The sequence below is a fragment of the Simochromis diagramma genome, unplaced genomic scaffold (genome assembly GCF_900408965.1).
Source record: "Simochromis diagramma unplaced genomic scaffold, fSimDia1.1 OVJJ01000308.1, whole genome shotgun sequence".
NCBI classification, from domain to species: domain Eukaryota; kingdom Metazoa; phylum Chordata; class Actinopteri; order Cichliformes; family Cichlidae; genus Simochromis; species Simochromis diagramma.
Window position 1 is genome coordinate 4,315,718 of NW_024386785.1, and position 11,939 is coordinate 4,327,656.

Consider the following 11,939-nt stretch of genomic DNA (forward strand, 5'->3'; position numbering starts at 1 on the left):
GAAGTTTTGGCACGAGATATGTGAAGACTTATCAAAGTGTCTGAAATGTAAAATTCCAACCTCCCCTTTAGTATGCTTGTTGGGAAAATTGGATGAGGTCACTACAGAAACTAATACAGTCCACATGGTTTTTACTGCCCTATGCATCGCCAAGAAAACGGTCCTCATGAACTGGAAAAATAAAAATAATCTTAATTCTAGCCAATATAGAAACCTTCTAATAGATCACATTAGTCTCGATATACAGTAGCCTCTGCCACCACATTAGATTAATCCCTCTGGGCTCCTTTGATCGGCTCCATCATCTAGCGGGGGTAGGGGGTCGTGGTTTGGTCCCGCCTTAGCTACTGTGGTTGATATGGAGTTGGGACGGGCTTAGTGCGCCTGGAGGACCCCTAGAGACGTTATCCCTGGAGGGCTTAACCCGGGGGTTGTGTTCATAATTTGGTTAGTGGCTCTGGTCGCTCTTAGAGGTTGTTCTCCTCGTGGCTGCGTGCAGCGGGGCTGGAGGATGGTCTGTACTGCTGGACGTAGGTTACTGGCCTGGTGGCCTGGCTGCCCCTGAGTGGATCCGGGGCAGGCGTGGGGGTTTGGGGTTCGGGGGTGCTTCGCCTCCGTGCTGGGGCTCTGGCTGGGCCTTGGGGGCTTCGGTCCTCGTCGGTGTGTCACCGAGGTTGTGGGCAGGTGGGTGCACGGGGGCTCAGCCCTGGCGCAGGGGGCCTCTTGTGCATCGGCCTAACTGGGGGGCTCTTCAACTGGCGGGGAGGTTGTTCCATCCTTGCAGGAGTCCACTCTGCAGGTGGGGGAGAGACATAGGAGAGGTGGAGAATAAACTTAACCTGGGTGTCTGTTGTCTTGTGTAGTCTGGGAGACGATTGAATGTTGGGGTGGGTACAGTTTCCTCTGCGGTGGGGTAGGGTGGGCTGCCCCGGGTCCTGTGGGGCTTGGCAGTGCTACCGTAGGCCCCGGTCTGGATGGACCTGGGCTCCCTTGCCTTGGTGGGTACCAGAGGACGGGGGTGCCTACTGGGGTCAGCGGGGGAGCTGGCCCTAGGGAGAGGCATCCTCCCCTCCCTCCTTTTCCTCCCCATCCCCGGCTACCTCCCTCTTCCCGCTCCACCACACTCACCCACACAGGTAGGGCCTTAGGGTGCGGGTGTGTCACAAGGGTGCAGGGGAGACATTCCCCCCCCCCTCTGTCCCCTTCTGGCCACCTGTGCCTCAATTTTATCTCACAACTTAGACATCCACATTACTTACACTCTCATAACACACACATACATATAGGGCCTTGAGGGTGGGCACGTTAACGGCGTCCAGTGGACGGTCTGTGTACTCAAACCTACCTCTGGCGCTGGTGCTCACCTCTCAATTTTAAATCCATGTAGACATTGAGGGTTCTCGGGAGGGGCCGTGCTAACACCTGCTGCTCTCTGGCAGCAGCACCATGCTCTCCCCTGTTTTAAATGCACTTTAAAACAACACGCAGCAACACTACACATGAGCGGGAGGAGGGAGGTATGGGGTCTTCTCACACCCCCGTTCTCTGCTAGCCATTGGGGCAGGGGGGCTGGGATGAGATGTTAGCTGTCCGATTGGCCTCCCTGCTGCTGCGGAGCCTGGGACGGTCTGCTTGCCTCCACCCCGGGGGAAAGGGTAACATCTCTTGGGTCTGGGTTCTGTTTCCCCCTCTGGGGGCGAGGGTACCTGGACCCGGGGTATAGAGTATGTTTGGGGAGTGTGATTGTGTGTACATGTCCATTTATGTCAATCCTTATGTTGGGTGAGTGCTGAGTGTTTGTATATGTGTGCATGAGGGTGGGAATGCATGTTTGTGTCTGTGTGTGCCTGTTTGTCTGTGTCTATATGTCAGGTCGGGTCTTAGACTCCACCTCTCTGGGAACTCCCAGGCCCTCCAAAGGCCTATCTCCCCTCACCACACTCCCTGCCGGTGACTGATGCCCTCAGGGGTCGGTGCGTTGGTGGTTCTTGGTGTCCGGGGCTGGGCACTCAGGTATGTACCGGCTCACTCCCGGTGGCTACTTGGCGGGGCCTGGCGCCTGTTGCTCAGTCAGGCCTCCTCCGGGGTGCGGGGGGCCCTCGGGCCTCTGGCCTCTGGGCCTGCGGCTCGGTTCACTCTGGCACAGCTGGCTGCCGGCAGAGCCGGCGGGCACGCCGGTGCAGCCCCCTCTAGCTTCTGCTCGGTGGCTACTGGGTGACGCCTCGTCTGGGGATCCTCAGCCCTTCCCATGAGGGTGGCACGGATGCCCCTCCGGTGGTCCTCCTTGGGCTCTCGCACTCTGGGGCCTCTGGATGTCTGGGACCTGGATCTCCTCCATGCCTGCTTCATGCCCTGGGGGACGGGGCTATGGCTCTCTACATCCTCTTGCAGACCATTACATGTGGAAACCATTTGAATACAAGCGCACTGATCCACACAGGTGTGCACACGCGTGTTCACTGCTCGTAGACTTAAATTACACCTTTCTTGGCTGCTACTTCAAAGCACATTGTGCGCTGTCTGTCCTGCGTGCTGCACAACAACATTGAATATTTAGTATTTACTGCTGTTTACACTTAGCTAGATTAATGCGATGGTGTTGTGTTTAGTATGTTGCTTTGGTTTTTTTTTTTTTGCTTGTTTTCTATTCTTCTCTCAACAGGTGATCCAGGAGATTTTTTTTTCTCCCCCCCTTTCTCACTGTCCCTCTCCCCTTCTGTTTTTCTTTTCCTTCCTCTTTCTTTCTCCCTTTCCTATCCCTCACTCATGTCTGTCCCGTCTGTAACATCTGAAAATAAAATATAATAAATAATAAAAACAGAGGTTGATCAAATGGACCAATACGGCAATGCCACGATGATCCATTTGGCAAAATAAATCCATTGGGTATCCCTGTTGGTCTTCAGACAACAATTCTGACGGCTAAAGAACCAAATGGGACAGGCAAAAAAAAAAAAAAAAAAAGAAAAAAAGAAAAAAGAAAAAAAAAGAAATAAGAAGTCCAGTTTCTTGGAAAGAATAAAATCGTTCAGCAGGAACGTTTTATTAGTCATTGATCGAGCGTTAAAAAGCGCCACTCTCAGCAAAGTAGAAGACATATCATTAACAGAAACGGCCCGATTTAAGGGACGAAGAAACAGAGAGTTTGATCCGCGACGCTCATAAATTCCACTCACCGTGGGGATGGAAGGCCAAACAACCGGAGAGTCTGGATGAACACTCCTGAGGTAGCGCCGTCTCATAGATCCAGACACAGCTAGTCCCCGCTTCCAGAACAGTCTGAGTTTTACCTGGACACCTGCTCTTTTTCCTCTCCTCCGTGATTTGCGTGGACCCAGAAAGGCGCCACAGATGACACCTAACGAAGATCCAGACACCGGTGTCGGCAGCGGAGGATGGAAAATACCGCAGGAGGATGAGGCATCTTGACTTCGTGGCCCGCCATATCCACCATATCGACGTTTTCGGAGACGTCTGTTACCCACCAGCTCGATAGTGAGCCGAGAGCTCGAGGGTCACTGAAGCCGCTGAGAATGCCACAACTCCCAGCACATCATTTTCAGATCACCGCGGTGTTTCGCTACTCAGGTTAAACGTAATATATAAGCCACTTAGACAACCTAAAAATGTTACTGTTGGGCTTTTTTCAGTGTTTTGTTTGTTCGTGAGTAAATCAGTTTGGCTGAGATTAAAGTTATTAGATTAGATAAAATAAAACATTATTAATCCCCCGGGTGGGTCCCTCCTTGGTTTTCACACAGCTGAATAAACATCAAACAGAAAACTGATTAAAAAGACGTGTGAGACGGTCGAGAGTTTACGCGGTCTATGTGGGCCTGTCGCTACCCGATCCGTACCGGAAACCCGATCCGTACCCCGCATGGACAAATCTTACGTCACTTCCTCTCTTTACCAACATTGCGACATTCAATATATTTGAATGACACGGTTAGCGCCCAGTTAGCTCCTAGCATTTCTCAACAGCTCTGCCTCCTTTTCGACTACCGGGACATTTAAGCAATGGATAATCCGTATACAAACAAATTCATGCTTTTCTCCTCAACAGAGAGCGTCCCCCGACTGAACAACAGCGCCGTAAAATAAGAAGAATGGCGCCTAATTACAGAGTTAATAATACAGACTTTGTAATATGTCACGTGAAGATTCATCAGCCAGATTAAGTGTTTACTGGCAATTGACAGTGATAGCGGACATCATCATCAATCAATCCTCTCCACACAGACAAGCATAAACACACTCGACTGTCACTAAATCAAATTTAACACACGTTTTCATGACGCTAATTCAGTTTACAATAGGGTTCATTCGCTCAGTCAGCAGGTGGCGGTATCCTCGTACACTGGGAGTAAACTGCCATTAAACTAACAGAAGAAGAAGAAAACCCCTGCACATGCGCGGTACGGATCGGGTAGACCCGATTTGTATGGTCCGACTTTGCACATGCGCAGTAAGGATCGAGAGTCCTGATCTGTCACTATCTTTTTATTTTTCGTTTTTGTCTACATTATATTGAAATGTTTCATTATCGGAAACATTTTAAGAGATACTTGTTATTCTTAACATCTTAACAGATACTCTGACCTGTAACTATCGTAAAACGCTTCGACTGGAAGTAGACACCTTTGGCGCATGCGGGGTACGGATCGGGTTTCCGGTACGGATCAGGTAGTGACAGGGCCGATGCAGCCCATGAATTTGGACACAGCTACAGGCACCATCATACCGGAACCGGAAGATGAGGGGTTGAAGGATGGGTCCTGGCCTGTGGGAGCAGACAGCTGCCAGCTAGCAAAAAAAGATAAAAAACTATTGCACAACCAAAAGGTTTCTGGAGGGGGAAACATATAAAGTCCGTCTCTCTCCATGTATTCGCGTGCAAGCACGTCGCTCCCATGAATCACAGAGAGGGCAGTGGCGCACACTAATGACCTCATAACCCCTTGACTTATGTTACATTAAAGAGACACCACACCATTGTGACTGTTACAAGTTCCACAGGGTTCAGTGCTACAACAACATTTATTTTTACATTTAACTAGGTTCTGCTAAGCAATATTATTATATAACGCTATATATACACTTTCATTGCTTTATCTGTCTATTAGCACTGTGCTTATATGTAAAACCAGGCATCAGCAATTAAAACACATTTAGTGCACTACAAATCCTTTGATGAATACGAGGCTTTAATAGTTTTACTGAAGCTCAGTGAGGTACATAAAAATCCAGCATTTTGATAATACAAAACAAACATTTTCACATTGGTACTGACCAGAAATATTCTGAAATGACTATGATATTATCAAGTTACTGCATATTACATGATGCATGTAAATAATAAAATGTGATATTCAGATGCACATTGAACAAAAAAGGATTCAGGTTGCTTTGAAACGAGCAACACTGCCACAAAATTCATGAAGTTTGATCTCATGTAAACAAACATGTCATTGACATATAGGTAAGTTCAAAAAACTATGACTTGGTCGCATTTTACATGCACACTCATATATAACCTGATAAACAGTATTTCCTAGTTACAGATAAATACATTCAATATAGGCACAGCCAGTAACTAAAAGCAGGTTGTTACGGCACATTCAGCACAGCCTGGCGTCCGGCCGTCATTCCTTCGCGACACAGGTGCATCCGACCGCCAGATCGAACGGACAGCTGCAATACCCATGCTCGCCTATGCTCTCGTACACCTGAATCTGTACGAAGATTGGTCTGGCCACCATGTTCTCCACACTGCAAGGCATGCATTTGGCCTCCTTGATCGTCTGTGGTTCTCGGCCTGCTTTAGAGTTGTTTCTGAAACACAGGAAAACAAAGTCCACGGATAAACGGAAGTGTTCAGGTGTGACAGTGTCAGACATTAAGATCTGCTCACGCTGGACTCAAAAGCCTGTGAATTTTAGCTCTAACACATGTGCTTGTCCCAGCACTGTGTCCAACCTTTCCTCTGCTAAAATCAATGTTGAAATCCAGTTTTTATGGCTGGGTGGCATAAAGTCTGCAGCAAGATTGGACTGACAGGGCATTACCCAGTAATCCTCCATGACTTCCTGCTCATTTGTGACGGTAATGAGATCATAATTTACAAAATGAACATTGTGTTTTATTCAGTAAGACCTGAAACCAGCGACTGAGACCATGAAGTCATGAGGACAGCTTAGAGTGGCCCCCACTGAAAGTGCATCCTTACACTCCTGAAGCACCAGTCGTATATATACAGCTGTGTTTGTATGATCAATGAAGCCTAAATCTTTCTTCTTTCCTGGCTTTAAGTAAGTAAACTCACTGTAGTTTCCAGGGCGCGACTGAAGAATTATGGAGGTCGGACACATGAGTGAAGTACTGCCTGTGATAGTGCTGAGCATAGTTGCAGTTCTGAGGACAAACCGGGCTGCTGAACGCTGTCCCCATCAGTCCCAGGAAGAGCTGGAAAGACAAACACACATTTTGACACAATGACACCGATCAGAGGCTTTGACTGATCTGTCTCCAACGTCCCTCCAAAAGAAGCTCAATGAAAGGGTTTGTGTAGTTTGTGTAGTAATGAGCTGTGCAGTCCAAAGCTGTTTCCAGGCTGTCACTTGTGAGGTGAAGTCAGAGCGTACAAAGCATCTGCACACCTGTTCTCCAGGTGACGGCTCGTACTCACCAGAATAGCGCTGGAGTTCATGCTGAAGCTGCTGAGCTGGAATGCGTCTCCTCCTGTTCACCTGTGTAAACTCTCTGCTGGCACACAGCTGCTGGTGTCTCCCTGTCTGAGCACACCTGTTTTATCCTGTCACTCGCTGATGAAAGCTCATTTGCATTGTGTGGGGGAGGTGGCGGAGCCGTGTCAGCGGGATGTCATCATCGCGCGTACACATCAGTCAGCGAGTGTGTACGTGGTTGAAGTTTGTTTTGTGTCGGGGGCTAAATTTAGTCTGAACCTGCAGGCTTTCCCATGTGGAAAAGAAATAGTAAAAACTTATATGTGATTACTCATGAAAGTGGCCACTTTCTCATTACTTTCATACATTGTTTTAGTAAGTATCCAAAACATACAAGTTTCATTATATAATTTTTCAAGGGATCTTATATCTGTTTTCACTCTTATATGCTTTTCATACAAGTTTGACACAAGACAGATACAAACTTTATAAGATTTATATATATCTTTTCCATATGGGTTCAGTCAGCTTTAAGCTTCATTGTTCCCGAGGGAAACTTTCAAGTTTCAAAGCAAAGAGAGAAAATCAAAGGTGAAAACATAACATGATATTTCAAAAGGTAAAAAGGCTGTAACAGAATTAAACACACATTTAATTATTTCATGTAATTGAGCTCTTTTAGATATGTTATCATATCCTGTAGTTGGCTTTTGACTTCCTGACCTGCTGATCAGTTTGAAGTTATCCTGGATTATTGAGCACTTTCAGACTTCTTCTCTGGTTTTCAGGCTCTTATTTTGTCAAGTCAGCCTTTGGGATGATCAGTCAGAATAAATACTGACATTTATCACGGCTTAAGGGAAACGACATTTGACCTGATGTAGCTACAACTGATACGACCTGCGTTTGGTTTCATGTCCAAACTGAGCGTCAGTGTTCAAATGTCTCGTTATCCAGTCATTTCCCTCGAGGTTCAAAATTCCCAGGCTTGGGACACCGTGACAGGGATTTCCTCGTCTTCTGCTACATCACCAAAGCGCAGCTTCCCTGGAATTTGACCCGGCCTGACACCCACACACCGATAGAAGTCCTGATGCAAGTGTGGGTTGGAACAAGTAGGAACAAGCCTGCTGCTTACTATCACTACTTTCACAACACCTGAAGCGCTCACCTAATGAAATTCCAAACAGGCAAAGCTATAAATAGAAATCTTGGAGGGCATGCAGATACAGGCTTTGGAGTCAAGCAGCTTTGGATTCAGGAAATGTGCGTGTTCATGAACAAAGCTGCACACGCTCAGTTTCATCACTATCCCACACACCTTACAGTGAGAGCAACAGTTTTCTGTGAATGAACTTTATAGTGCAGATTAACTTGAATCCCCAGTTTAACTGGGATTGTCTTTTTTTTGTTGCCTGTCCCGTTTGGTTCTTTAGCCGTCAGAATTGTTGTCTGAAGACCAACAAGGAGACCCAATGGATTTACTTTGCCAAGTGGACCATCACGGCCTTGCCGTATTGGTCCATTTGATCGACCTTTGTTGTTATTATTTATTTTATTTTCAGTTGTTACAGACGGGACAGACATGAGTGAGGGATAGGAAAGGGAGAGAGAAAGATGAAGGAAAAGAAAAACAGAGCAACATACTAAACACAACACCATCACGTTAATCTAGCTAAGTGTAAACAGCAGTAAATACTAAATACTGAATGTTGTTGTGTAGCAAGCAGGACCGACAGCGCACAATGTGCTTGTGTAGTTTATGTCTATGAACAGTGAACACCCGAGTGCACACCTGTGTGGATCAGCGCGCTTGTATTCAAAAGGTTTCCACATGTAACGGTCTGCTAGAGGATGTAGAGAGCCATAGCCCCGTCCCCCAGGGCATGAAGCAGGCACGGTCCAGGCTCCAGACATCCAGAGGCCCCAGAATACGAGGGCACAAGGAGGACCACCAGGGGGGCATCAGTGCCACCCTCCTGGGAAGAGCTGAGGAGAGCCCCAGATGAGGGGTCACCCAGCAGCCACGGAGCAGAAGCCAGAGGGGGCTGCACTGGTGCGTCCGCCGGCTCTGCCGGCAGCCAGCTGTGCCAGAGTGAACCGAGCCGCAGGCCCAGAGGCCCGAGGGCCCCCCACGCTCCGGAAGAGGCCTGATCAAGCAACAGGCACCAGGCCCCGCCAAGTAGTCACCGGGAGTGAGCTGGTACATACCTGAGCGCCCAGCCCCGGACACCAAGAACCACCAACGCACCGACCCCTGAGGGCATCAGTCACCGGCAGGGAGTGTGGTGAGGGGAGATAGGCCTTGGAGGGCCTGGGAGTTCCCAGAGAGGTGGAGTCTAAGACCCGACCTGACATATAGACACAGACAAACAGGCACACACAGACACAAACATGCATTCCCACCCTCATGCACACATATACAAACACTCAGCACTCACCCAACGTAGGGATGGACATAAATGGACATGTTCACACAATCACACTCCCCAAACATACTCTATACCCTGGGTCCAGGTACCCTCTCCCCCAGAGGGGGAAACGGCACCTAGACCCAGGAGATGTTACCCTTTCCCCCGGGGTGGAGGCAAGCAGACCGCCCCAGGCTCTGCAGCAGCAGGGAGGCCCCGCATCCCAGATCCCAATCGGACGGCCAACACCTCCTCCCAGCCCCCCCGCCCCGATGGCCAGCAGAGAGCGGGGGTGTGTGAGGACCCCATACCTCCCTCCTCCCGCTCATGTGTAGTGTTGCTGCGTGTTGTTCTAAAGTGCATTTAAAACACGGGAGGGCATGGTGCTGCTGCCAGAGAGCAGCAGGTGTTAGCACGGCCCCTCCCGAGAACCCTCAATGCCTACAGGTGGGCACCGGCGCCAGAGGTGGGGTTGAATACACAGACCGTCCTCTGGACGCCGTTAACGTGCCCACCCTCAAGGCCCTATATGTATGTGTTATGAGAGTGTGAGTAATGTGGATGTCTAAGTTGTGGAATAACTGGGATTGTCATAAAAATAATTGCAATGACCCGACTTGTATTTGTAATCAGACCTTTGTGCTCATCCTCCTGTGAGCTCTGAGTGATTGCGGTTTCACGATAGTTTCGTATTTGGACATATTTATTGTATGATGTCATAGCTGTGACGTTTCTTAGCATGAAGCACAGTATTGATGAATTTCATCGCTCGGGTGTCTCCTGAATGTCACCGATTGCTTCATCAGTGCAGACGAGTGGAGGTAAGTGTGCTTTGACTAACATGCACACAGCCTCCAAACAGCCAGTGTGACCTGTGCTTCTGTAGGAAGTCAGTAAAGTTTATTCAAGAACTAAAGTGGCAAAGTGCTTTTGGGTCTGCAGCACAGTCTCCTTTAGTCACCTGGACCGAGCAAGTCCTGATGAGCAGACCTCAGAGACCTCGCAGTCAGGAGTGGATGTAGGACCTCATTAATACTCCCCAAGATCTGTAACAGTGATCGCCAAAATCTGACAGTAACCCTGAACTTTATGGGGAGCCGGTGTAAAGAGGACACAGTCAGGGTCACGTGGGACCTTTAGGAGGACCTGCCGAAGCCTTCTGCAGCCTCACAGCAGCATCCTGGACCATCTGGAAGTGATCCAGGGATGATTTCCTCAGGCAAAGGAAACAACGAATGACCAAATCAAAGCTTGTATGGTTCCAGTTTACATGGAGACGGATAAACACACGTTTGTACAAGACGGCCAAGATGCTTACCAAATCTGAACAACAGTAACAGCCACACTCCTCACAGCACAGCCCCTTCTTTTAGCTTCATTGATTCTCCTGATGCTGAATTAGTCCCTGTTTGTACATCAGTCCTTTCTTGGGGTTTCCCCACAGCACACCTGGAATTACTCCAACAGCAACTCTCCCTGACATTTCAGCTCAGTTGTCCTGCACAAACTCATAAACTGAAGTAATTATCTATTGCAGGAGTCAGAATAATTTTCCTCAAGCTGCACTATATTGTAAAGACCCTACAATAACACAGAGAAACCCCAACAATCATATGGGGAGGAAGAAACCGCCGACAGAACCAGGCTCAAAGACGAGAGCCAGAGGTCAACAACAGGTACGATTCAATGCACAGAGGTCTATTAACACATAGTGAGTGAAGAAGAAGCACCCAGTGCATCATGGGAATCCCCGGCAGCCTACACCTATTGCAGCTTAACTAAGGGAGGATCCAGGGTCACCTGGTCCAGCACTAACTATATGCTTTAGCAAAAAGGAAAGTTTGAAGCCTGATCTTGAAAGCAGAGATTTGTTTATACACAGGTAACTACCTTTTATTTAACATAAAGAATCTGTAAAGTTGAACCTACAAAAACTGAATTTCAGCTTCTCATATAAAACGAATGTTGTGGATTTGAATTTGCTCTAAGTGCTGGTGTTTTCTGAACACTTCAGGTGTTGAAGAACATGTCGACATGTTGATAATTCCCCTCGTTGGAAGAATAAAATAAAGGAAACACTTTCTGTGTATTCCCTTCCTTTGTTCCTCAAATGTCGCGCTGCTCTCTGTGTTCGGGAATCCTGGGGAAGACCTCGAATGTCGTATTTGCATAATGAAAGGTAAACAGGTGGGTGGATGGAGGAAGCAGGAGAGGGCTGGACAATGGGAGAGCGGACAAAAGGCGATCCCACATGCAGCATGGAAAGCATATTCCACAGCGCTGTTCTGTGTTGTTGTCCAGATATGAGGCCTGTGTGCAGGCAGGGAATCCCTCCGAACACTCCCACGCACTTGGAAAGTAAACCACAGGACTTTATGACTCCAATAGGAACACCAATGTTGTTGGCTGTTTGTTTCTCAGGATCTTTGACTGCAGGCCATCACCGACACAAGCAGAAGAATGTATAAATATACACCTACAGGAGTGATTCAGTTTAGGGAACGAAAAGTCACCCCAGACTTTCACACTGTGCACAATCTGTTCATCGGCTGCTCTGTGTTCTGCTATTTTCTATATACAGTATATAAACATATATAAACCACATAGCAGTTGTGTTTGTTTTAAGCACCGTGTGCGGTGTTGATGCCGTGGTTTATCAGCTCACAGCTTAGATGAGCACAATGGTTTGTAGCTGAGTACAAAGATAACGTTATGAAAGCACACGTGTGCAATCTGACACCAGCTTGAAGCCGCAGCTTCTGTATTTGGTTTCAGGTGATTTAACACTACAAGCTGCTGAACGAGTTGGCGTGCTGCTCCAAGCGCAATAACATCCTGACAT

The 11,939-nt window shown here is 48.0% G+C and overlaps 1 protein-coding gene across 1 annotated transcript; it reads right to left on the bottom strand.

Annotated features, from left to right (window-relative positions):
• Positions 1-4,574: 4,574 nt before the first annotated feature.
• On the bottom strand, positions 4,575-7,042 carry LOC120728115 (interleukin-17A-like). The gene is made up of 3 exons (XM_040022851.1): positions 6,689-7,042; positions 6,326-6,465; positions 4,575-5,835 (listed from the first exon to the last, which is right to left on the bottom strand). Exons 1-3 carry the CDS (start codon positions 6,707-6,709, stop codon positions 5,646-5,648), a joined length of 351 nt encoding a protein of 116 aa, XP_039878785.1. The 5' UTR covers positions 6,710-7,042; the 3' UTR covers positions 4,575-5,645.
• Between the last annotated feature and the right edge of the window lie 4,897 nt (positions 7,043-11,939).

Coding starts and splice junctions, on each gene's coding strand:
- LOC120728115 (XM_040022851.1), bottom strand. CDS start 6,709: ATGAACTCCAGCGCTATTCTG. Junction 6,466..6,688: donor TGAACTCCAGCGCTATTCTG/GTGAGTACGAGC, acceptor TTGTCTTTCCAG/CTCTTCCTGGGACTGATGGG. Junction 5,836..6,325: donor GTCGCGCCCTGGAAACTACA/GTGAGTTTACTT, acceptor CCTGTGTTTCAG/AAACAACTCTAAAGCAGGCC.